The sequence below is a fragment of the Lolium rigidum genome, chromosome 7 (genome assembly GCF_022539505.1).
Source record: "Lolium rigidum isolate FL_2022 chromosome 7, APGP_CSIRO_Lrig_0.1, whole genome shotgun sequence".
Classification (NCBI taxonomy): domain Eukaryota; kingdom Viridiplantae; phylum Streptophyta; class Magnoliopsida; order Poales; family Poaceae; genus Lolium; species Lolium rigidum.
This window is the reverse complement of record NC_061514.1, coordinates 72,200,526-72,227,708: the sequence shown is the minus strand read 5'-3', so window position 1 is coordinate 72,227,708 and position 27,183 is coordinate 72,200,526. Positions and strand designations below refer to the sequence as shown.

Below are 27,183 nucleotides of genomic sequence, written 5' to 3'. Positions count from 1 at the left end.
GTTCCTATATGGTGTCATGTTCTTAGAATAGTCCCCATGGGTAAACAGCTGTGTTTTTTTGCTCGTTCGGTTGTACATGCAATTTAATATAGTTATTTATGTCTTTTTTCTATCAACAATGTGCTATCTTTCTTATCTATAGCAACTATTACCAAATTGGTACTATGTTAAATGCTCCAAATGTAACGATAGGACTTCAAGTACTTGCTACTCATATTTTGTCCACCATTTATGCTCATTTTGATCTATGTTCCATGCTAATAGATACCATGCTTTTTAGATGGACACATCAAATTCTAAATAAAACAGAAGGGCATAAAAATCATTGTAAAGATATGCCAGTACAACAAAGTGAGCAAAATGAGAGCTGTGAAAACGGAGTTGTGGGAGAGAAATACAAATGCAAAAAAGATCTAAGCCAGTTATGAATGTACTTATTATTATTTTTCCATTCAGTTTTAGTTCAAAGTAACATGCAATTTCTGTTCCCATGTACAGGAAAAAAATCAGAGTACATACTCATGTTTCTCAAAGGCATATCACTATTGTACGAAGAGAAGGAAACTATGGTTAGAAATCTTGGGTTTGGTTCTCTTCTAATCTTTCATGCTCTAGAAATGTAAACAAATTTTTTTGCCGCTTGTCAACGAACTTGGCACAAAACTTTTCTCCTGTCATACTCAAAATGGGCCCATTTCACTACAACTCTTACTTTTGTTACCAAGTACATGGGATACCTTTTGGGACAGAGGTTCTTCAAACAAATGCAAGTAAAGAAGATTGTGAATTCATTTATGGAACTATTCATATGAACTCCCTTGGTTGAATATTAGAAAATTTAACTTATTTGAACGATTTTTCAAGTAAGAATAATTTTCTTATTTGAATAAGAAAAAAACTGGTAACAAGAACATTTATCTTATTTGAATTTTTTTTAGAAATAACATTTTCTTATTAGTATGACTTTTGAAATAAGAACATTTTTCTTATTTGAACAACAAAGAATCTAGTAACAAAAACATTTGTCTTATTTGACCGTATTTTTAATAACAACATTGATCTTGTTTGAATAGTTATTTGAATAAGAATATTTATTTGAATTAGAATATTTATCGTATTTGAATGATTTCCAATAAGAACCTTTATCTTATTTAAACGGTTTTTTCAGGAAGAACATTTTTCTTATTTGACGATTTTTCAAATAAGAACATTTTCTTATTTGAGCAAAAAAAATAGTGATAAGAACATTTTATTATTTGAACATATTTTAATAAGAAAATTTATCTTGTAGATTTCCAATAAGAACGTTTATCTTTTTGAACAATTTCAAATAAGATCAATTATCGTCCCTTAAATGGTCTTTTTGTACGAATATTTATTTGAATGTTTTTAATAATAAAATTTATCTTATTTGAACGTCATTTTAGTAAGAACATTTTTCTTATTTGAGCGTCTTTCCAATATCCGTGTCTTCCAAGTGAGATATATCTAAGTTCCAAAACACAATTGTAGGGTTGCAATATCGTTCAAACTATCCTTTACAAGCTTTATTTCTAATTTTTTTTATTTTTTTATTACAGATAGGATCCACGTATTTTTGTGATACAATTCATCAAATGGCATCGAAGTACAAGCTTTTTATAATGTACGTCTGTTATACCTCCTAATTGAAGAATTTTCTTGTAATGTTATCGATAACGAATCGATTTGGCAAACTGTTCTTATTCTTTTTCATTTGGCGACTACAAAGGCTGATGTTCAAGCAACTCGTGAAAAAATACATGCAAAGTAGTAATAAACAAATACAATGAGCATCAAGTTCTTGTAGCAAAACAATTCCTCTTGATACATGTAAGTTCTTCCTCTATCATAGATATGTTTTCGTTCGCAAACTTTTTTCGGCATTATACATTGACTCATAAATGTTAAAATTCATCGACAATATCACAATAAGAATAATTAATCGAAATATTTCAACACAAAGACTTTATTCATAGAAGCGGAGAACGAACTTGTCTTTATTACAATAAATAACTTGCCTCACGAAATGCAAGACACACTAAGAAAAGTTCAATAACGATTACAACTTTTATTCGAATTGATAATTAATGGCGTCGATGTAAATGTAGTGGGAGAGTGTCGTCGGCCATCAACACCTTGTTTGGCTTTAAACACGTTCGTCTCCTTCTCTCCGCACGGCGGCTCCTCAAGCGGTAGGTCCTGTTTTCAAACAATGCAGCACGAGTATCAAATAATTTGTATTCTACAGTAAGCGTTGGTAAGGATAACAATTATAATGCATATATCAAATATATATTTACCATCATCATCAATGATCTCTACTGGAGTTGGTGCTACTACCAAAATATTTAACTTTCCCATGATATCGTTGAAGGTGAATGGGTCTCCTCTCATGACAATCTTCCTGACATGATCCTCGTAGCTAGGTGGAAGCGAACGGAACACCCCAGCCACCGCAAGATCGTCGGGCATGTAGTAGTCCCAAAGATTCACAAGATTTGAGTAAGCTTTATGCATCCTCCCCATGTGGGTCCAACCTCATGAGTCTGACTTGTCCAAAGAATTAGCTTGAGTCTAATGATCATATCCATCCGGCTAGAGTTTCCAAAACGCACAATCAACTCAGGATCCATGGTACTTCGCGTAAGACGTTTGACATAGATGAACAAATCACCTCATCCCACTAATAGTTCTTATTTATTACCTATCTCTACATGCAAGATATTCATATTATCTATTTTTAACCATTAAACGAGCAATGTCATCTTTTTTTCCGCTCGATTGATAATATCACACCCTTTTGTTATATCATTATATAGTTAAGTTATGTGCAACTTGAACACCGAAATAGTTTGATAACGAAAAGAACTCTTTGCGAATTAAACTCAATGTTAATTATGTGCTCTTATATGTAACCACATATGACGTTTTTAAAAACATGCGGCAATGTGCATGCATTTTTCATGGAAGCCATCAATATCTTTTGGGTCTTTACCTTATCGAAATCAATCACGTACACCTCTAGAATATAATGATATTTAAATTTTCAAATACCTATCCATTTCATGGCTATTAAATTTAGTGTCTCAACTCCTACTGCCAACTAAATATTGCATTCTATAAACCAAGTTTTATCTGTTTTATTAGATTTCTTAAAGAGATATCCGCTGCAACGCGCGGGGTATTGTTCTAGTTTCTTTAGAACATATAGCACACTATTCTGCCACAACACACTCCTGATGTGGAAGTACCAATCTATGAATTTTGACCATCATTCTTAAGGCTTTGACCCATGAGGAAGTATTTGTCATCAAGGTAGACTTCTGGATAATCCAGAGATTTCGTGATCTATAAATATATTTGTAAAGACATTAAGACTAACTTCATAATTTATTGTGAATTCAAGTTTTAATCAAATTATTTAATGAGCTCGTACTAGAAGAAATTATCCCTAAGAATGGTTCAGGTGATTACATGATCCCAATTCACTACGTCTGATCTAATCGTCACAGAGAGACGATGTAGCTCCAAAGGTGGACACTTCATGTCGATCATATCATTCATGTGACTCGTGCTCGATCTTTCGATCATCTTATGTTCTCAAGGCCATGTATGTACATGCTAGACCCGCAGATAACTCCTTAGTTTTAGTGCTTGTGCTCATTTCTTGCGCCCGTGTTACATGAATGCCACAAACGTAGCGCCGGCTCCATTAGGATAGCCAATCTATTGTGCTGCACCCTAATTTGATGTTTGATTCAGGATCATCTTATTTAGAGATTTGTTAATGTAGTTAATAAGTAATAGAAACTAAATAATATTATGTGTTGGTATCTACATCAAATGTATTAGTTGATATGTCGTGGGTGAATCATCTACGCATGCTAGATCTACATCATATGCTTTAGCATGACACCCACTTTTGTGACGGCTTTGGTTGATTGACCATCATGAAGATGGGCTATCACTAGAACTTAGTAACAATTAGTAGAAAGCTACTATACACCATGAGGTCCATGACCACAACATATTACAAGCCCTCTTGCAATGAAGATAGATGCCTCTACTTTATTAGTTGCTAATTTTACGTGGTTGTTTGGGCTTATCATTTGGGCTTATCGATAAGAATCGTTCTTAACCTACGAGCATACAACCACAACACCGATTAGAAAATTGTCTATACTACACCCTTGTCGGGGCCCTCCGTTGCAAATGCCACACCGCTAAAGTAAGAGAGACGGACAACCCCTAGCCGCTTATATGGTGCAAGCCATGTGTCAAGTGCGGAACCAGTTTCGCGTAAGTTTATGCGTGACGTCAGTCGGGGGCCGCTTCATCAAACAATTTCGAGTAGTAGACAAGTACACGTGGGCGTGGGCGGGTAACAATTATAGAATCGATGCACGCATGTAGCACATGTGTTCTATCCGCACAAGCATAATATGCATAGATCAGCTCTGATACCACTTTTGGTTTACACAATAGAAAATAAAAAATTATAACTAAACGTGAACCCTAATATGCCCAACCATGTAGTAATGCATTAACGGAGGTGATATCTGCAACATACCCTCATAGACCGGTATCAGTTAACATTCTGCTAGAACGTGGTTGATGTAGATAAACAGTCGTCGCCGACCTCAGGGTCGTGTAGAAGTCCTCTCCCACGACGTCGAGTGCCGCATGTGCAGCACCTCGCAGTTTCGCACACATACGATGCTCAACGATGCTCCTAGCTCCGATCCAGCGAAGTTGCGGAAGTAGATCTTCTGGATCCGGATCCGGATCCCGACAGCTCTCCCGCGTACCAGGTGGAGTTGTCTCCCTCGCCTTTGCAATTCTTCGGGAACCGCACATAGAAGAAAACTAGAGAGATCTTTCTCTATTTAATTGTGTATTTAATTTTCCCCATATGGGTCTCTTTATATAGGGGGCAAAGGGGCAATGTTTCATAAGGGGGGCAAGGTGGGACAAAAACAAGGGGAGGAGTCGGCCGGCCCAAGCCCCCCCACCCCCCACCCCAACCAATCGGCCCATGATGGTCCGGCTACTTGGCCCGTCCGGTCCACCCCCTCTCCCTCATGGGCCCCTTCCATATGGGGCTCAATAAAGGTAGGGAGGCCTTTTTAAATTAAATAAACATATTATTATTAAGTTAAATATATTTAAATATATTAATATATTTAATTAAGATATTAAATATATACTTTAATTTGCGCTTGTCCAAGACACCTCCCGAACTATTTCGAACAACTTCCGAACATCTTCGGAACCCTATTTCGGATATATCTCTCAACTCCGATGAATCCAAAAACTATATTGAGTTTTGTTGAACCCGTAAGCGTGTTACCCTACGGTTCAGGAATATCATAGCCATGATCCAGGACTATGTCTCCGCAAAAATGATCACTTGGGGGGGGGGGTAACCATTGCGATCTCTATGAATTCCACGAAGATATGATCGTCGGTTGAACCTTTGCATTGAGTCTTATTCCTTTTGTTCATTCGATAACGACACTTGTCCGAGACATGATCATCGGTATTTCAATACCTAGTTCGGTATTATTACCGACAAGGCTATTTCAGCTCCTTTACATGTGATCACATCCCCATGACCTATTCATACGCTGCACAGATTTCATGGATGTAATGTCACCGAGTGGCCCCTTATATATATGTATCTTTTCGTCAGTAGTGTGCATGCTTACAGTAGCTGTGATTCAGTATATCCGGTGTGATGTTTGTGGGAGTCAGTCCATAGAGGGGTCTTCTTGAGGGTGTTTACAGTAGATGTGATTTAGTATGTAGAAACATCCAAATTCAAACAAAGTTAAGACAAATTTTATAAGACGGAGAGATTAGTAGGAGAAGATATACAAAACTTGGTGATGGGTGCATACTCGCCTAATATTTTTTAATGATTTGTATAAACTTCTCTCATATTTCCATTTCATGTGGCTTGGGAATGAGAGGAGATTTGGTGAATCCTTCTCTTTCACATAGGCCCCTTCAATCACCTCACATATTATTCTCCAAAACTGTACTACTACTACTACTCCCTCTACCGATCCATATTAATTATTATTAATATAAAATTATGGGTGTAGTTAGACACATTCCCTTTCTAGATATATCAATTTTAGCGATAAATAATATAAATTGAAGGGAGTAGATTGATAGAGAGTTTTTAATATACACAAAAACAGGTAGATTTTTATCTGGGGATTATTGTTTCTAAACCCAAGATGATAAACAAAGTACTAAAATATAGTCGAATACAATGCACAAAAAATAAAAAGAAAACGTGTACTCCGTAGCATTTTATCCAACCCATTGAGACACTTTCCATGTGGTTTCTATCAATGGTAGATGTTTATATTGAAGCAAGAATGTAAGATGCCAGCACGTCTACATACATAACTGGAGAAGTTAAGCTCCGGGTGCGATGGCATTTGGAACTTTTATCGTGACGATTTTCTGTTTGTCTACAAAACAAAATCTAATATAATACGACGAACTTTGTCTAGCTTAGTGAGGAGGGGCCAAGTTGGCGGTGCACCTTCTGTTCACGCTAGTGTTTCAGCCGTCTTTAGGTGATCTAAATTTATAATTTTTATCGCTTTTTGAATTCTTCGTATGGCTGTGGATGAATATCAATAAGTAGGTGAACTTCCGAGAAAAAAAAAGAGCTGAATCGGAACGATTTAATCTTGGGTGTCTGGATGCGACTGACGTCAGAGGCTCGTTATCCGTTCAGGTCGTTGGCAGGGTCGTTGGCGAGGGAATTCCGAATTCATCGCATCCCTCCCTCAAGTCATCAAGTGACAGGGTCCGGCACAGTGATTTAAGATGTTTATCCGCAGGTAACTTTCAGTTTGACGGCGGGAACGGTGAAAAATCAGTTACATCCGTGGGGCCCACCTCGCCAGCCTGGCACCGCAGAGGCTATTTCAGATCACCCGGCCTCGTGAGCGAATCCAAGTATTCAGAAACCAAACCCACCTGTGCCGGAAGCCCGGAACCCGGAAGAGAGAGAGAGATGGCGGCGGAGGTGTGGGAGACGGCGTTCTCGGAGCGGGCGGTGGAGGTCGACGCGCAGGAGGGGCGCCTGGCGGCGGCAGCGGTGCACGCGGCGATCGGCGGCGGCGCATCCACCACCGAGCGTCGCGCTATGATCGTCCGGCTCGCGGAGGAGGCGCTCGGGCGCGCGGCCAAGGACCTCGCCGTCTCCAAGTCCGCGCTGCTGGATGGCGCTGCAGGCCAGGACGCGAGGCTGCGCGCCGGGGAAGCGTGCGACGCCTTGGAGCTGTGCTGCGACCGCCTGCTGCTTGTCGACCTCCTGCTGGACCCTATGACGCGTGCCCCTGTCCCTGGCACGGACGACGGCTTCACCGACGGCGACGGCCGTGCCGCGGCCGCCCTGGAGAAGGCGATGGAGATGGCGGAGGACTGCGCCGCGCTGGTCCGCCGCGCACGGCAGGATGCGTTCGGCGCTCCCGCGACATGATCCGTGCTACTTCCTGGTCCGTCGCTTGGTTCTTGACCTCCCTTAGAAGATTTCTTGGGTGTTTTTCTTGCAGGCTGTTGCGTTAATTCTCGCGTCGTGACGGACTATGATCGATTGCAACTGCTATCTGTCAGATTCTACAGTACGATCGATGCCTAGCTAATGGTTTTGTTGGTTGATGTGTGTGGTTTTGTTAGTATTACCAGGACTAATAGTGGTATGCTTCAAGAACATGAACATAGATGTTCTTATCAGCTGCTCAATTCTGCTTGAATTGTATTTCGCTTGGTTTTTTTATCTCCATAGGAAGATGTGCTCTTACAGGTCGTTCTGTACTTCTGTTCCGACCTGCATAGTACAGTACGTGATGAGACTACAGAAAACTACTGCTAGTATGAACGATGCCAACCTAATGGTTTTGTTGGTCGATTTGAATGGTTTTGTTAGCATTACCAGCAGGATTAGTAGATTCGTACTTCAAGAATCAAGAACAGGAACGGAGATGTTCCTATCACTTGGTCAGCTATGTTGCTTGAGTTGGATTTCGCGAACAAGCAAGGAGGGGCGAATCCTATTCTCCGCTCATTGTGTGCGCGATTCTGCTACGCAGACCCCCTCGGGCATATGGGTCAGTCCTAGCTTCGACTGCCTCGCTATGTTTCGTCTCGTGGGGCAAGAGAGTGTGTTGTCGGTTACTTCATTCTCCCCTTTTCCGCTCTTCACATTCATTCCCTTGGTTCTAGTTCTCCTGCTTTGTGTGGTCGTCATGTCGGTGCGTTGCAGCCGATGGTATGTGCACCCCTCGTCGTTCCCCGTCTCCCATCCTACAGTTCCTCCATGGGTTTTCGGTGATTGGGTTTTCTCCATGGTTTGTTCTTGAGGTTTCCGATCTAGGGTTTCAGATATTCATTCTGTAAGTTGGTGATCTAGCGTGTTGATCTAGGCTTTTCAGTAGTATATGTCTCTTTATTTTCTGCTGAAACACACCTTTCTCTTGTGGTTTTGCCAGTTCTTACCTACCTCTCATCTAGCTGAGAACAAAGTTAGTGCTCAGTCAAGTCCTACATAGTTTAATTGTATCGTGATTCATGTATATGAGTTGCAAATTAAGTTGAAACTTGGTTTTTTTTAGTTCCAAGTAAGGTTGTAATTGAGATTTATTTTTACTTGCAAATGATAATGCAACCACACAAAGAATCTGAACCATTAAATTTACTTTGTGACTCGTGCTAGTCATGTGTTATAACATGGGTTGCAACTGACATGGTTTGTGTTGGGTTGAAGAATGTCTCCAGCAAATTGCTTCTTCTGCTCTTCGTAGCTTCTTAATTGCTTCTTGAACTTTTCCAGTAGTCTCTGTGAGGATTTCAGCCCAGAAACTCCAACTGTCCGACAGGAAATTCAGTCCAATATTTTGAGATTTTCATTACCATGGAGAAAAACAAATCCAAAGAAGAAAAGCCAAACTAGGCACTGAAATTTCAAATACTCTCTCTGATTCATATTACTTGTCGTTAATATAAATATATCTAGAATAACAATATATTTAGACACGTCCATATAAATGATAATTAATATGATAAGGAGTACATTTTTTTAAGCTTCAGTCGTTACAAAAGATAACTAATTTCATTATGTTCCCAATCTTCAACACGAGACAATCTGTGAAGACCAGGCTACATCCACATGTGTATCAAGTTTATGGTCTACATACTACTCGGGTGAAAATGCATGATTGCATGCCCGGGTGCATGTGGTGTGGTGTGGGATACAAGTCAAGTTGCATGCAGCGTCTTCGTTTAGCCTGGCTAATTAATGGAGTACTCACAGTGGGAAATTTTGACAGATCACACCAACTGACCCAGTGAAATGCCAAAAAAGACCACCTTTAAGTGCAAATGTCAAAACTACCGTGACGGCACGCTGGCAGAGTGACACGTCGCACATGCCGCCGTAGCTGGTGGCGGCAGGGCTTGCAGCCGTGAGTGGTGGCGGCACGTCGGGCAGCTTCGTCCGCGACGCCGGGTGGTGGGCCCTGCTGCCACCGGCTGTAGCGGCACGCTGACGTGGCAACATGCTGCCACCAGCTGTGGCGGCACGCTGACGTGGCGGCCACGTCAGCGTGCCGCCACAGCCGGCGGCGGCAGGGCCCACCACCAGGCGTTCGTTCAACGTGCCGCCACCACTCACGGCGGCAAGTCCTGCCGCCACCGGCTACGGCGGCATGTGCGATGTGTCGCTTGGCCAGCGTGCCGCCACGGTAGTTTTGACATTTGCACTCAGAGGTGGTCTTTTCTGGCATTTCACTGGGGCAGGTGGTCTGATCTGTCAAAATTTCCTCACAATGGTATCGTAGGTAGTATTATATATTCTATGGACCGTGCTGAGAATTCTTTGGAGGATTGCATCGATCCTCCAGGTGCAGGACCATGTGATTAAACCGTTGGATCTGAACAAACCGTACATCGATTTCCACCCTTCCCTTTCCACGTAGGTGGACCTTTTTACACCCGTGCTTCCTCTCTCTCGTTGGTCTCTCCTTCCCCTGATTTATCCGAACCTCCAATCAGGCAACCACCCACGCGGAGGGCAGAACACGCCATGGAATACAACCCAGAACCGGTTCTGTCCAGGCAACCCCTGCCACTCAAAAACTCCGGTGACCTGTAGCATCATCAGCTGGCGGTGTGCCACTCAAAACTCCGACGACCTGTAGAACCGCCGGCAGCATGTTAACTCCAGTAGGACTCCCATGACCATTGCGATCTCTAAGTATTCCACGAAGATATAATCCCACGATCTCTAAAGAACTTTTAATTTGAGCCTTCTTGGTTTCTGGAACCAGGCTTTAGAGATGAGGTTATTAAACATTGGCCTGTGAGGAGAGGTGGAGTAGTTTTGGACGTTTGGCAAAAGCAATCGCAGGGTTTAAGAAAATTCTTAAAAGGGTGGGGGGATAACTTGAGAGGTGAATACATAAGAGAGAGGAAGAGTCTAACTGATGAGCTTCAGAGGTTAGGCTCAAAGGAAGGGTTGGGTGGTCTTAATGATGCAGAGTGGCGTGAGAGATAGAAATTAGAGAAAGCCTTGATGCAACCTTTTGCTGCTGAAGAGGTGTTGGTGAGAATAAAAAGTACCACATGGTTAAGTGGGATCGCTTATGTAAACCGAAAAAGTATCGTAGCCTAGGTTTTGCTGACACTAGAGTTAGGAACATTTGCTTACTCTGTAAGTGGATTTATAAATTGGAGAGTGGGGCTCAGGATTGGAGTTGTTTAGTTCTGAGAAACAAATATATGTGAGGGGTTGGGTTCTACCAATCTAGTGAGAATGGTGGTTATCAGTTCTGGAAAAGCCTCCATGAGGTGAAAAGGTGGTTTAAGTTGGGGTCGAGCTACTGTGTAGGTAATGGTAAGAATTTTTTTTTTGTTAGATGTGTGGGTTGGGAGGTGTCCTTTGAAAAATATGTTTCCTGCTTTGTTTGTTTGCCGTGAGCAGCAAAAAAAAGACGGTGAGTGAGGTCCTCGTTAATGGGGGTGTTTTACTCACCTTTAATAGATCTTTTGAGCTAGTGGAGGTAAATGAATGGAGTGAACTCCAGGTAACGAGTAGTGTTCAGCTTAATGAAGCTGAGGACAAATTTAAGTGGGAGCTTGAGAAAAATGGCAAGTTCTCAACCAAATCTTTGTATCTTTTCATTCTGAATCCGGGGGTTTTGGATGGTAGGATGAGTGAAATGTGGAAAACGAATTGCCCTTTGAAACAGAAGAATTTCTTGTGGCTTTGTTTAAGGGGACAAATTCAATCAGCTAGTCAACTGGCCGTGAGGAAATGGCCGGGCTCTATTTTGTGTGTTCAATGTGGTAGTATTGAGGAAGTGAATCATATCCTGTTTTGTTGTCCAGTGGCCATATTGGTCTGGTGCATATTAAGAGACTGTTTTGAGGTTAACTCTGTTCCCAGGAACAGGGATGAGTTTGTTGCAATTTTTCTCAAACAAAAAAATAGCAAGAATAACCATGTTGTATGGTTTTGGTTAGCTGTTGTTGCTTGGGCACTGTGGCTAACCAGAAACGAATGGATTTTCCAACATAAAGTGTTGCTTAATCCTTTGCATCTGCGTTACCGTGCTTTATCTCTTATGTTGCAGTGGAGGCCGTTGATCAAGTCTAAGCGTCGAGCGTCTACGGAAGAGATGATGGAGATGATTGACGTGAAGCTGAGAGAGATTGGCTCGGCGAGAGTAGGAGTTGGTTAGGGTCTTGGTTTCCTGGGTGTGATGTTTAGCGAGTGGCTTAAAACTGTTTGCCTGTGGCTCTGGTTGTTATTTCTTGTTGTGTCTGTGTCGCCGTTTTTTAGCACAAGTGTGCTGGGTGTGGCCGAAGGGTCTGTTGACTGGCCGACCCTGTTTCCTGGCGTGTGTAGCTGTCGTGCTGTAACAGTTTGACAATGTATGAACCATGGTTAGCTTTCAATCAAAGATGGGCGCCCTCCTCCTCGTCTGGGGTCGGGTTGTCTTTTTTCAAAAAAAAAAAGTAAAGCCAACAGTGACATCTTGGATGCAACATAATCTTATAATCCTTAGATTAAGAAGTACTACCTTCTTTCCATTATTCTTATCATGATTTTTGTTTAAATTCAAATAAAACCCCCTCATGAATTATAGAACGTAGTAGGGGTGTAAATGGATTGGATCGGATTGGATTTTGCTCGTACCATATCCTTTACCATATGTTTTTCTCGGACTAGGATAGGAGCGGATATTTACCGGTTTTGGATTCGAATGATGATAAACTAGACTGTATATTCAAATCGGAAATGGTGTGGACTCGAATCGGAAACAAATATAGTCGGAGATATGCTCTCATCGATGGATAGTTATAGTACTTGCAAATCTTTAAAAGGATTTAAGCTTTCAGTGTAGTTAAAGAAAAAAAAAACACAATACGCTAAAACTCAAGCATTGATAAAAAAAATTAGAGCTAAGCGTGCTACCCAAGATTTTGGCGCAGAAAATTATCTTGTTCGTTTACGCCCCTAAAACATAGACACTAGTAAACGTGCAGCCAACTTGTAAAATTTTCGTGGGAATATCCGTTATAGTCTTGTGTCTGCCATGCATAATAATTGGCCAAGATGCTGAAAACACGTTAGGAAAGAATCAACTTGTTGCCGACTTCCGTTGGTCAAACAAAACTTATAGTGAGCACATGCCATTTGTGCGTTATCCGTTGGTCAAACGAAAATAAGAAAATGTACAAGCGACTTGTAAGCTTTTCTGAGAATATCCGTTATACGGTGCGTTGCAGGTTGTATAATTTGCCTATAACTAAGTTTAGTGTAATCTCCAAGTTGTCTCCGCGCGTCGATAGCGAGCGCATGGGCTTAATAGGGAAAAATCGTCATTTTTCCGCGTCACAAGCCTTGCTATTATTGGCCATGGAAAATTAAGAGTCATTTCGAAGAAGCATAATTGGGATGATGCCGCGTCTGATCCTTGCAGTAGCCGCCGCTCTCGTGCTGCTCGCCGGCGCCGGCGCTCATGGCTTCCAGATCGAAGAAGCCACCATGGACACAATCCAGCAGGGCTTCCGCAACGGCAGCCTCAGCTCGGTGCAGCTGGTCCGGTTCTACCTGGACCGCATCCTCAGCCTGAACCCGCTGCTGCGCGCCGTCATTGAGGTCAACCCGGACGCGCTCCGCCAGGCTGCGCGCGCCGACGCCGAGCGCCGCTCCGGCAAATGCCCCACCGCGGGGGTCCTCCACGGCGTGCCCGTCCTGCTCAAGGACAACATCGCCACCCGCGACGCGCTCAACACGACGGCCGGGTCTCTCGCGCTGGTCGGGTCCAAGACGATGCGGGACGCCGGGGCGGTGTCCCGGCTCCGGCGTGCCGGCGCCGTGGTCCTTGGCAAGGCGAACATGGACGAGTGGTCCAACTTCCGCGGCCTCCACGGCACCGACGGCTGGAGCGCCCGCGGCGGCCAGGCCAAGGTAGGTTCCGTTCATCTCTTTTTCTCCTTCTGGTCCGATTGATCGGGCGAGTATGAATGAGTAGGTCTTGTGGTATTGGTGTAGAATCCGTACGTGCTCTCGGCTGACCCGTGCGGGTCGAGCACTGGCCCGGCCATCGCGGCGGCGGCGAACATGGCGGCGGTGACGCTGGGGACGGAGACCGCCGGCTCCATACTGTGCCCGGCGTCGCTGAACTCCGTGGTCGGGATCAAGCCCACGGTGGGGTTGACCAGCCGAGCCGGGGTCGTCCCCAGCACGCCTAGGCAAGACACGGTCGGGTGAGCCATTAGCAGAGCAGAAATGTAAACTTTGGAACTATAGTCTATACGCATATGCATTGAGTAATTGATTCTTGAGATTAAACCACAGGCCGATTTGCCGCACCGTGAAGGATGCGGTCCACGTATTGGATGCCATCGTCGGCTACGACGCCCTCGACGCGGCAGCCACACATGCAGCTTCCAAGTACATCCCTCATGGCGGATACACGCAGTTTCTGAAGAAAGATGGGCTAATGGGGAAGAGGATCGGCGTGCCGAATGGCTTCTTCACCTTCCCAAACGGAACCGTGCAGCAGAGGGTGTACCAGCAACATCTTGACACGATCAGGTACATATTTGATTATGAATATGAAACCGGGAGGGGAACGGTCCATCCAAGCAGCCAGCTAGGGCAATGCGAATGAGGATGCTGCGCTCCCGCTCCTGCTCTCGCCCTCGCTCAGAGGGCAGCGCTCGCTGCCGCCGCCGCGTAGCTAGTCTTCCACCGCCCGTTGCTGCCGTGCCACAGGCCAGCAGCGCCACGCCATTACAGGCCGCGAGCGCCGCACCAGTAGCTCTTAGGTACGTTTCCCCTCGCTCTCCTTGTCGGCGCGCGCGTGACCCGCCCTCAGGCGCGTCACCCACGGTGTCCCCCGGACGCTGCTCCTCTCTCCTCCTCGTGGTCGCCCCCCTCCTACGGCTGCGCCGCGGTCGTTCCGCGTTATACGTCGCCGCCGGCCTGGCGAGATCTTCGCGGCTCGCATCCGGAAGAGGTTCGGCGTCTCTGTCTGCCAACCCGCTGAAGCGGTGGTCCGTGGCCTCCCTGCAGCCCAGGTCTGGATTTCACAGGCTTCCCCTCGCCGCCGCGCAAACAGTTTCCTCGTCGGGAACGGGCTCACCTACCTTTTCTCCACATTCTCGGACCGTTTTCATGTCTCCGAGCAGCCGTGTGGTGTGTTCACCGCTCCGGTCTCATGCGCCGCCGTGGCCAAAGCGTTCGTCTTCCTCATCCACCTCTCCGACCCATCCGCCACCCACTCCGGTCTGAAATCCAAACCGAACCACCCATGTCGCTGACGCTGACGCTGACTTTCGGGTCGCTGACCTTTCCCCCTGTCCCGATCTCTGAGTTGACCCCTCACGCGTTATTAATTAATGGATAAACAGCGGTCCAAAAATACAAACGCAGAGTTTCCAGAAAGCTCCGTGGCTGTCGCTGACTTTCGGGACGTTGGCCTTGCCCCCCGTTCCCATCTCTGAGTTAGCCCCTCACAAACTGGTCCATCCTCGAGACGGTTCGCGGCTGCACCATCTCCTCCCTTGTCCCACGTAACACCTCCTCGCCCTGCCCCCTCAAACCCCCCCGATGCGGATCGCGCGGCCCCGAGCTGGGTCGATATCGTGAGGAGGGGCAGCCGAACTGTGTCTGCACCTCCAGTTCGGCAGCCCGCTACGTCTTCGGCACCAACACTCCGCGCCGGTAGCCGCTGTCCGCTGGTCTCGATAGTTTCGTTGCCGACCTCTCCGGCCTCGCGCTGGTCGTCCTCTGTTATAAAGCGCAAGAAGCTCTGTTTCAGGTGCCTCTCGCCCAAGCATCCCGTTCGTGAGTGCAGGGATCCGATCTGCTGCCTCGTCTGTGGCCACCGCCGCGATCGTTGCCTCAACGCCATGCCAGGGCTTCCTCTCCCTGCCACCGCTCCCCATGCCAGCTCGCCCTCCGCCACGCCCTCGGAGCCTCCCCCGCCTCGCCAGTGACACAGCCAGCCTCAACCGACGACCCGTCCGAGCCCCCCGGCGCACAAGACCTAGTGTCTCCCACCCACCCCGCCATCTCCGCGGATATCTTCGCAGAGGCGGTGATCGCGCCCTCTCCTGGCCTCGCCCTGGCCAAGCAGATGCCGCCATAGCCTGGCTGTCGCGTCCTACGCGATCGTTCTCCCTGTTCGTGTGCGTAGTGTGTCTAGGCAGTGTTGCAAAACCCGCTGCGGTTTAGGTGTGTGTTTGTTTCCCCATGAGTAATCCTCGCATGTTTGCGGTTTCCGTCTCCATCTGGAATGTGCGTGGCTTAGGTGATGACGACAAGTGCTCTATAGTTCGTTCCTCCATTGTAGATATGTCACCCTCCGTTTTGTGTCTGCAAGAAACTAAGCTGTCGGCGCCATCCTGCTTCAAGCTTGGGTCGTTCCTGCCACGTTCCCTCTCAGCGCATCAACACCTCGACGCCATTGGCGCATCCGGCGGCATCCTTACCGCTTGGGACCCCTCGCGCTGGACCCTGGTTTCGCGCTATGCTGGGCAGTTCTGTCTCACGACGGAACTCCGATCCAACGCTGACGACCTCCAGTTCTTCCTCACCAACGTCTATGGCCCCTGCGTCGATGCCCTGCGCGATGAATTCTTCGACGAATTGCGCAGCCTCGGGCCTGTATGCCGTGGGCCCTGGATGATCGCTGGCGACTTCAACGTCGCTCGATGGCCTGACGACCGCAGCAACAATGGCTTCGACGCCGCACTCGCCCACGACTTCAACTCCGTCATCGATGAGCTCCTTCTCCAAGAGCTGCCGCTCCTTGATCGACGCTTCACCTGGTCGAACATGCGAGACCAGCCCACCCTGGTGCGCCTTGACCGCGTCTTCATCAACCTCGCGTGGTCCGACGTGCTCTGTAACACCACCCTGGGCTCTGCTGTGCGGGCGACATCGGACCATGTGCCGCTCGCTGTGTCGGCAACCTCGAAAATTCCTGCAGCTACGGTGTTCCGCTATGAAAAAGGATGGGCGCTCGATCCGGGCTACTGCGCCCTAGTTAACCATGTTTGGGGCCGCCGCTGCAACCAGCTCGCCGACCCCGCAGCTCGTGTCGCAAGGAAGCTGAAATGGGTGCGTGCGGAATCTAAAAAATGGGCGCGCGCAAGGAAAAAACCGGACGCTGTCATCGCTGCCTGTCGTGCGGCGGTGCTCTTGCTTGATCAGCTGGAAGAAATTCGCTGGCTGTCGGCGGCTGAAGCGCTACTGCGCCGCCTGGCCAAGGAGCAACTAGAGCGTCAGCTTAAACTCAAGTCGTTGTATTGGCGCCAACGGTACACGATTCGTTACTGCCGCCTCGGAGACGAAAACACGCGCTTCTTCCACGCCTGCGCGTCCGCTCGTCTCCGTAAAAACACCATCCGTGTGCTCCACGACGGGGGCGCGCCCGTCTACACCCACCAGGAAAAAGAGAGGGTCCTCTCGGATTACTACTCCGCTCTGATGGGCTCACGATCTCAGGTCTCGTTCGACTTTGCAGTCGAGTCCCTGTACGAACCGATCCCTGCCCTGGCAGCTCTGGAGCTACCCTTCACTATGGACGAGGCTCGTGCCGCGCTGCTCCGTATGCGTTCTGACGCATCCCCCGGTCCCGATGGATTCAGTCCGGGATTCTTCAAACACTTCTGGCCGGTGATCAAGGAAGACCTGGCTGAGCTCTTTGATGCTTTCCATGCCGAGGGCGCACGGCTGCAACCTCTCAACCAGGCATACATGGTTCTACTACCTAAGCGTGATGATGTGGTCACCGCGGATGGTTTCAGACCCATTTCTCTGCAAGGGACCGCTCTCAAAATTCTCTGCAAGATGCTTACCCGAAGGATCCAGCCACTGATGCCCTCCTTGGTGTCCATTGATCAATCTGGTTTCATTAGGGGGCGGAATATCGCAGACAACTTTGCTTATGCTGCCGAGCTGGTGCAGTGTTGCCACAAGCGTCGCGTCCCCACGATTGTTCTGAAGCTGGATTTTCGTAAGGCTTTCGACTCCGTGGATTGGTCTGCTCTTGATCGGATCCTCAGGGCCCGTGGCTTTGGTGATAAGTGGTGTGGCTGGATTCGTACCATTCTAGAGTCCGGGCGCACGGCTGTTCTTCTTAATGGCGTGCCGGGGCGTTGGTTTGACTGCAAACAAGGCCTGCGTCAGGGAGACCCCTTGTCACCGTATTTGTTCATCATCATCGCTGACGTCCTCCAAGAGCTCATTACCGGTGATAGCTCCCCCGCCCGGCTGCTCCACCCCTTGGTCGATGATCTACCGTGTCCCGTGATCCAATATGCCGACGACACTCTCCTCCTACTGCGCGCGGACAGTGATCAGATTCTCCGCGCCAGAGCCCTCCTGGAATCGTTCTCCGCCGCTACTGGCCTGCATATCAACTTCGACAAATCCGCCTTTGTGCCGATCCATGTCCAGGAGGATCGCGTCGTGGAGCTGGCATCCTTGCTTGGGTGCTCGCCGGCCGCATTCCCCCAAACATACCTTGGGCTGCCGCTCACCGCGCGCAAGCTGCGCGTCCAGGACCTGCAACACCTGGTCGTGAAGATGGAGAAGCGAGCGCCAGGTTGGAAGAGCTCACTATTGAATCAGGGCTCTCGGCTTACGCTCACCGACGCTGTCCTGTCCGCCCTCCCATCGTTCGCCATGAGTGTCATCCCGCTGCCACTGACGACACTTGACCGTATGAACCGTCCGTGGCGTGGCATGCTCTGGAAGGGGGAGGCGGCGTGCTCCGGTGGCGACTGTCAAGTGGCCTGGCTGGATGTTTGTCGTTCTCGCGCGGAGGGTGGCCTCGGTGTCCGTGATCTACACACCCAGAACACAAGTCTGTTGCTCAAATTCATCCATAAGCTTGTTAGCGGAGACGACACACCCTGGACCCGTTGGGTCCGCCGCTGGTACGGTGCCACCGGCATCTCTGACCCCCCGTCGCCGAACGACACACCTGCTTGGCGTGCTTTTAAACGCCTCTTCTCGACCTACCGTGGCATCACAAACGTGCGCGTCGGCGACGGCGCGACTACCTCCTTTTGGTTTGACAACTGGCACGCCGCGGGGGCCCTGTATGCGCGGACTCCTGCTCTTGTGTCCCACTGCACGAACCCTTCCATCACCGTGGCTCAGGCTCTCCGCGATCGGCGACTAGGTCTCCCGCTCCAACCACGCCTCACGGTCACTGCGCAGGGGCAGATGGAGGCGCTCGTGAGCTCGCTCCAGCATGCCACACTCTCCTCCGACCCCGACGTTCGGCTTCTCCCTGGTGGCGCGGCGTTCTCCACGGCGGCCGCGTACCGCATCATGTGCACCTCCGGCGTGGCGCTGCCGCTGTCCGATTACAACTGGGAGAATTTTGCTCCTCTAAAGGTCCGCGTCTTCTTCTGGATCGCGCGTCATGGAAACACAAGGACGCGCGCGCTCCTGCACCGGCATGGGTGCCTCCCCTCGCCCCGCTGCCCCTTCTGCGACGCCGACGAGGACCTGGCTCACCTCTTTGCTCGGTGCGTGCGGCTTGAGCCCCTATTTGCTCTCGTCGAGGCTCCGGCTGCTGGCGCGGCGCACGACCTAGAGGGCGTTTGTGCTGCACTCGCTGCCCCGCTCCAGGAGTTGGCGCCACCTGTCCGGCACACGCTAGTGCTGCTTATACTGTGGGTGGTGTGGAAAAGCCGGAATCGCAAGGTTTTCGACGATGTCTGGCTGCGCGCTCGCCATCTAGCCAAGCTGCTATCCGAACACTGTGAGTTGTGGCTGCATCGTCTGCCCCGCCGCCTCTCGCGGCGGCCAGTTGAATCCTGGCTCGCCCGTCTCCGTACTAGCGTCCTATGACCCCTTTCCTGGGTGCGTGTGTGTGTCTGCTTCTCTTCTTCTGCTCGCTGCGCCGAGCTGCCCCCGCCCTCCTGTATTTTCCCCTTGTAGTAAGACACTTGTTCGGTTGGCTGAAATGAAATAAAGTTTACTTCAGGTGGGGTTTTTGCCCCACCGTTGAGCTGTCAAAAAAAAAAAAAGAATATGAAACCGTGTTTCAATATGAAATCGCATTGAATTTGCCATTTGATTGGTTTGTTTGAAGGGAACAAGGAGCCATCGTGATCGAGTACCTGGACATAGCGAACCTAAGCGACATACTGGATACGCTGAACAATGGCCAACAGATTGCACTACCGGCAGAGCTCAAGCTGAGCCTCAATGCGTACCTGGCAGGCTTGGCATATTCTCCGGTCCGATCACTTGCGGAGGTCATAGCATTCAACAATGCACACCCCGTCGAGGTTAGCTCCAACATTTAGATTCAGATTTATTGGGCTCTATATTTGCATTACGGCATCGTTACATACATCGGATTCTTGTGCTTACGTTTCTCAACCTAAATGATGGAAAATATTTATGTGAATGGCAGGAGAAACTGGAGGAGTTCGGGCAGCTCATCTTCCTGGTGGCCGAGAACACGACCGGCATCGGTGCCACGGAGAATGCGGCGATCAGCCAGCTGAAAATGCTCTCCACCGATGGGCTGGAGAAGCTGATGAAAGAGCATGAGCTGGACGCCGTCGTGGCGCCCAACGACGCCTTGTCTCCGGTGCTCGCCATCGGCGGCATGCCGGGGATCACCGTGCCGGCAGGATACGGCAAGCTGGGGGTGCCGTTCGGTCTGTGCTTTGGTGGGTTGAAGGGGTACGAGCCAAGGCTGATCGAGATGGCCTACGCGTTTGAGGAAGTTACCAAGGTCAGGAAGACTCCGACGTTCAAGCCATAGGAACAAGCATGTAAAGGACTTGTTCTCTTGTGTCTTTTTTTCCGCTTCGTCTATTTTGGTGCCTTCCCACTATCCCCGATAATTTAGAGATCAAACGATTCGCAATATCCTTCGCCAAGAGCTTAGGGCATGTATAATAATCTTATCTTAGCATGTGAAATAATTGTTGAGTGTGAGGAGAGTAGAAAAATAGTTGTCTTCTCTTAACTAAGAGATCATCTCTTAGAAAAAAATAAAACATTTTTTTATTATACAACATAATTTAAATGATTGAATATTTTTTAATTTCAAAAAATTCCAAATTCAAACGTTTTTAAATTTGAAAATCTTTGAAAAAACCAAACTGCACCATAAAACGCATAGAAAACCGCTGCAGAAAATAGGAAGAACCATGAAAAACCTCAGTAATGGGCTGGTCTATAGCACCACGGAGTGCGCGGTGCCGACCATCTACTACGCGTTAGGCGGCTATAGGATTTCCAAAAAGCTTCGGGTTCCGTTATCTTGTCCATGGCTTCTAACATAATCACTTTCCAAACCTCTCCTGAGTCGAAGGCTCCCCCAGGTGCCCTCCTTCTTTGCCCATCACCACCGCATCCATTCCAGGGTGGACCACCGGTGAGGACAACCCGACCCGTCCAGGCCCAGATGGGGCCTGTAGGGCCTAGATATAAATTTTCATAACCAAATTCAAAATACACACATAGAAGGAAAAAAAAAGACAGTTTGCAATGTAAATAATGTCATTTTGTGTTATTTTCTTTCGGCGATACTATTCATGTTGGATTCGGGTTTTTTTTTTTGTTTCTCTCCGTGTATTTTAAATTTGGCTCCACAAATTTATGGATTGTAAATGCACATCTTGTGAGCATCCACGTTTATTTTGAATTTTTCTGAAACTTGCAAATATAAATTTAAAAAATTATACAAATCATGAGTTATGCTGTCAAAATATTAGGAACTGATAAATGATCGGTGGCCACCTTTTTCAATATCTACAAACTGGTGCATACATGTTAAAGCAAAGTTGGACAGTCTAGATAAGACCTACTCAGCTACTCTTTCCGTTTCAAAATTAAAGTTAATTGACTGAGCTTCGTCTAGATACACATGTATCCACACACTAAATCACTTATATATGTGTGTTTATCTAGATAAAGTTAAGCCAATTAATTTAGAATTGAGGGAGTAGACCCAAGCCCGTATATGTGGAATTAGCAATGTTGGAATGGTGATCGGTGTCTACAAATCTGAACCTACAATAATATGTTACAATCGAAATGTTACAATGGAGTACAACCAATCTCTTTCTTTCACTCAATTCTTCTTAACCTACAACAGTTCAAAAAACAAAAGTTCTTCTTAACCTGCAAACGAATGCTACATTGCATAGATCGATCAATGCCGGCCCAGCACTACCGCTGCAGCAGTTGGAGCAGGAGCAACGCCAATGGCGCCGCACCTAACTGCACCGAGGCTGCCGCCACAGCTGCTGCTCCTCCGGCCGTAACGTCGCCGGTGGCCATGTTGGCGAGCCAGGAGTCGTCTCTTCTACTGCCTAGGAACACGCCCTGCCCTTGGATGCTGCCACCGATGCTGGCCTCGCCGCCCATCGGCATCGGTGTGCTGCCAGGGATGGCGTCCGTGAATGTCATGCCCGGCATCATGGTCGGCATCTCCGTCCCAGGCACCATCGTCGGCGTCGTGGCGGCCGCACCAGGCGTCGTCGTCGGAGTTGCTGTTCCTGGAACCGTTGTCGGCGTGGTGGCCGTCGCGCCAGGCACCGTCGTCGATTTCTGGCTGCTCACGTGACAAAAGACAAAGCAAGGTAGCATCGGTCAGATCACAACGAATTGGTGAATCAAGGGCAAAACTAACGACAAACAGTGCTTTGTCTTGTCATTCCGTTTCCTTATTTCCACGATATTTTGCAAGAGATCTCATCATTTTCCACCCTGTCATTTATTTTCTTAAATCTTCTACTATCACTACTTAAGGTTTAAAATAACACGCTATTAGCTATAGCATATCTCGAAAGTCCGAAAATGATTTAGTAATTTTTCGTGCTATGGCGCTATTTCTTTTCCAGTCTATTGGTTCAAGGTCCCGAGTTTTCCTCCTTGAAAAGAAGTTGTTTTCTGTTTGCCTGGGTGATAAACTGCAATCTAGTTAATTTTCTGAACTGGAAGATAATATCTCTAATGTTGTTGGTTCTTAATAAATAAGTTATACTACCTTGTTGCCTTGTCGAATGTTGATGTTACGATTTAACAAAAATTGGTTTTGCGTATGTGGTTTCAAATATATGGTTCTATCACTTTTCGATTACATCCTTTATTTTTTATGAAACCCTTTATTTTTAAGCTATATGTGGTATTTTAAACCTCGGTACCAATACTAGTATTTTTTAATTTTATAAGCACACAAAATTAGTTGTATAATCTTGTAGAGGGGAGTGAAATAGCAGGCCATAGTTTATCGCATGTTTCTCGCACACGAAAAGTCAGTGGCTCTATTTGGCAACAAAGTTTCTGCAAAACCGTAGTATTTCCATGTCTGGGCTTCAGATCTACCCCGCTTCACAAGACAAGAACAAACCCAAGATCTACACACTGTTGCACATCGAAGACAGGCCGGGTAATTAATGGAGTGCTGAGGTAAGGAGACTGACCTCGGGGTTGCGCCGGCGGGGCAGAATGTGACGGTGTAATCTGGGCCGCCGGCGCAGGTGAAGGTGGAGGTTGGGTCGTCGAAGGCGTAGCTGTAGGAGCGCGGGCAGGCCATCTTGAAGACCTGCGAGTATGAGGTCGGCCCGCAGGTGGCCGGGCTGGCGTGCGCGCCGCTGCAGCAGAACTCCTCCCGCCCGAACGCGTCGCAGGCGCTCCGGCACGCCGCGCCGCCGCCGGACCGGAGCTCGGGCGGGCACGCCGCGTTCAGGTCCGCCGCGCACCCGGCCGCCGCGCACGTTCCGGCGGACGGCTGCACCAGGACCGGCAGGTTGTACCCGTCCACGAGGCTGACGTCGTAGAAGTCCAGCCCGGCGCCGCCCCCGCCGAGCGTGAACTCGGCCAGCGTGGCGGGCGGCGCCGCGCCGGCGCCCGCGCACTCGGCCGCGCCGGACCCGCAGTCCCCGGTCGCGCACACGAGGCGCCCCGTGGCGCCGTCCTGCGCGCAGCCGGTGCGCGCCCAGAGGCGGCCGGACCAGGACGACGGCGCCGGCACGGCGAGCGAGGCGCCCGGCGGGAGCTCGAACCCCGTGGTGCCTAGCCGTGCGGTGCCGGCGTTGGACAGGACGCCCGGCCACACCGTCTCCCCGCACCGGTTCACGAACGTGAACGTCGCCGCCTCCCCCTCTGGACGGACACAAAGCAAGAAACGCGGAATGGTTCGTCAGCTCGGCCGCCATTATCATGGAATCTCAAACAAACAGAGAAGAAATGTACAGTAGAAGCATTGTAATGTGGCCCCAAATTATTTTTACCTCTCCAAATCAAGAAGAGCAGGATGACGGCGATGCCTCTCCGCAACCCCATGGAGGATAGCTCCTCCGTAAACGCAAACGGAGTGGTGCCGAGCAGCAAGGTCGGGCAATGGCAGAGCAGAGCAGTCCAGTTGTTTTGCTCACTCTCACTCTAGTGCCGTCGCTGGTGGTGGCGTCACAGTTGATTTGGAGAAGATGGTAGTACTAGAAAGCAGATCGAAAGAAAGAGAAAGGTTGAGGAGGAGGGGAATCTTTGGCATGGGTCATACTAGCAGATGGCAGCAATTTCACTGCACCTCGCTTTTAGCTTTGTTTGGACCCTGCCTGTTTCATGGGTACACGAGAAAGCTCCTTATAGAATGAGATTATGCCAGTAATGTCGAGTTCAGAAATGGTGTCCATCCATGCCCTATCCATCCCTCGCTACGTGCAAGGTAGATCTCCCTTGAGTGACTCGGACAACGGGCCAGGCCACGTACCGGACCAGGCGTGAACGCTGTCGTCGTGGGCACCATCCTGCTGGCATTGTCGTCTCAGCATTCTGTCGAGTACCTGGTGGGCATCCGCGTGTGAAGCTCGAGGAATGCAAATGGCAGCTGAAGCAGCAGCAGAGGGGATCCGCAAGGGCTCGAAGGTGACATGGGCATCCACAATGTTGAAATGGCCAAATCTGCTATAGTGTACTATTTAGCATCGATATGAAATTTAGCCATGACTCCACAATGTTGTCTAGTTCAAAATAGCTGTGCAACTAGGTCCCGGTACTGACACAAATAATGTAAAAAAGTGTTCTCTTTCCAGCCATCCCTCTTTCTCACCTCAACTATCTTCTCTTTCTTCTCTACATATGCATTGTTTATTGCATCAAGAATTTGGCCACAGACTTGGCATCGGAGCAAGTAGTTGCTCCGGTTTCCAGTTTTGCTTGTTTTAGAACTATCTCTACAATATAGGGAACTAGTTCCAAAAGCCAAAAGAGAAATATAGAACCACATTTGGCTACACAGTGAGGGTGCCCTAAGGGTCAGGTGCACGAGTACGCAGCTGCGGGGTCTACCCTGCGTATGACGTTGTGCGATCAACACACAAGAAGCAAACATCAAAGACATCTCCACCTTGCCGACTAATTTAGAGCATGAAAAATGTCTGTTTTAGTTCGTCGGAATTACACCGCACATCACTACTACTATTAAAAGCCCCAGAGTGGGGTGATCCAAATGATTTAAACCGTCAATATCACATCCAACGGACAACGATTGTTCTCTAAAACACATTGTCAGCCCGGACGCTAAAGCAATCCCGTAAATCAAGCCTGCCTCAAATAAACATTCCCGCTAATTAAAGAAAACAATTCCGCTAATCAAAGAAAAAATAATCCCGCTAATCAAGTTTTGATTGACTCCTCCAAACCGTCCTCTTCGTGCTCACGCCGACGGGGAACTGCCCATACGCCTGAACTGCGACTCGCCGCCACCCTCTCACGCCGCTGCCGGCTGCCGCTGCCCTCTCGCGACGCCAACGCCCTCACGTCGCTGACCTCCCTGTCGTCGACCACGCGAACACGCCGCCATGCTCTAATCAACCTGTCTCCGCTGCCACGCCGTCCGCCGTTCCTCGCCGGACATTCCCAGGTTTCTTGCAATACACCGATACATTTTACCATCTACGTCTGGTTTTCTCCATACAGCTATGGATTGTGCAATATATACAACAACCAGATTCATTTAGAATCTACCCTCTGGTTCCTGAAATCTTTGCTGTCACGAGCTCTTAATGTTTTGTAGTGCTTCCTGAAGTCATTGTTGTCACAAGCTCTATATATTGGAGTGGTTCAAGTCATTGCTGTGAAATAGCTATTGCCTGAAAAGTTGCAAAATAGTATATGTCTTCCGAGCTTACCGATTGCTTTCATGTGACTGCTCCTATTTTGCTTCCAACAGTGTATTCTGAACCTGCAACAACGCCTCATTTTAGGACATTGCAAACATGCAAAACCAAGGTGATTAACTGTCAATGTGTTCAATGCGGTGTTGCTAAATACAGGTCATTAAGTTGTACCATATATGCAGATCCTAAACAGCTGAAAAGGCAACGTAATAGAGAGTATTACGCAAAGAATAAAGATGAAATTGCCAAGCGCAGACGGCAAGCACGAGAACTTAAAAAGCAGTCAACTAGCCCTGATAATGACGAGAACATCATTTCAAGTTACTGGACAATCAGGAGTCACGCAAACATACAGAACACCTGCAAGAGGTACTAAGCGCCTATGTCTAATGTTTAGTTGATACCACAAACAAATTGATAGCACCTGCAGTTATTTTGTCCGAAAGGTTCATTCGTAGGTCAGATGCAGGAAAAATTGATAGCACAAACAAACTTTGGGGAATCAAGTTCACTGGCCCAAATAGCTGGTAATAACAGTATTGGCGCATCATTATTTTGCACTGTGCACAATTATTCATAATTATCACTCTTAATCTCCTCCATGGTTTCGCGGTCTGATGAGTGTGCCTCAGGGACAGATGTAACAACAAACCGTGGAGGGCAAACACAACAGAGTGGTCATAGTTGGTATGCTCGATTACCCGACGATAAGAAAGCGGAGTACATACGAAGGCAACATTTAGCCCGCCAGAAAAAGAAGGCCGTAACCCGCACTGGTGTTAACTCTCTACAGTCGTCTCACACAGGGTCGGCTGCCTTGCAGAGTTACACAGGGTCGGCTGCCTTACGGCGTACCCCATTGAGCAACATAACCAACACACATGCTAAAGGTACTTAAACCTGATTTAGCAACAATTTCTAATAATGGGATTATTATGGCTTATTCGTTCATTGTGCGTCTGCAGGCTCAGTAGGCTTCTTTGAATACGTAGTCATGACATTTGGACTGAAGAATGCCGGCGCAACATACCAACGAGCCATGAATTACATCTTTCATGATTTAATCGGCAAATTGGTGGAGATTTACATCGATGACGTAGTCGTGAAGTCTGTTTCGGTGGATGGACACTTGGAAGATTTGCGACACGTCCTGGACCGAACTAGGAAGTTCGGACTAAGAATGAATCCAAAGAAGTGTGCCTTTGGTGTGACGGCCGGTCAGTTCTTGGGTTTCTTGGTTCATGAGCGTGGAATCGAGATCGGCCTAAAAAGCCAAGAGGCAGTGCGAACGATGAAGCCACCCACCACGAAGAAGGAGCTCCAGTGTCTCATCGGCAAAATCAATTTCGTCAGAAGGTTTATCTCCAACCTGTCAGGACAAATCGAGCCGTTTATGGGATTGGTCAAAATCAAGTCTGATGAGGAGTTTCGCTGGGGGGTAGAGCAACAGAAAGC

General features: G+C 48.0%; 2 protein-coding genes across 2 annotated transcripts; one reads left to right on the top strand and one right to left on the bottom strand.

Moving 5' to 3' along the window:
• The first annotated feature begins 13,009 nt into the window (after nucleotides 1–13,009).
• On the top strand, nucleotides 13,010–20,360 carry LOC124675042 (probable amidase At4g34880). The gene is made up of 5 exons (XM_047211105.1): nucleotides 13,010–13,522; nucleotides 13,607–13,821; nucleotides 13,913–14,152; nucleotides 19,677–19,875; nucleotides 20,004–20,360. Exons 1-5 carry the CDS (start codon nucleotides 13,010–13,012, stop codon nucleotides 20,358–20,360), a joined length of 1,524 nt encoding a protein of 507 aa, XP_047067061.1.
• On the bottom strand, nucleotides 17,260–23,899 carry LOC124675043 (thaumatin-like protein 1). The gene is made up of 3 exons (XM_047211106.1): nucleotides 23,842–23,899; nucleotides 23,049–23,713; nucleotides 17,260–17,612 (listed from the first exon to the last, which is right to left on the bottom strand). Exons 1-3 carry the CDS (start codon nucleotides 23,891–23,893, stop codon nucleotides 17,481–17,483), a joined length of 849 nt encoding a protein of 282 aa, XP_047067062.1. The 5' UTR covers nucleotides 23,894–23,899; the 3' UTR covers nucleotides 17,260–17,480.
• Between the last annotated feature and the right edge of the window lie 3,284 nt (nucleotides 23,900–27,183).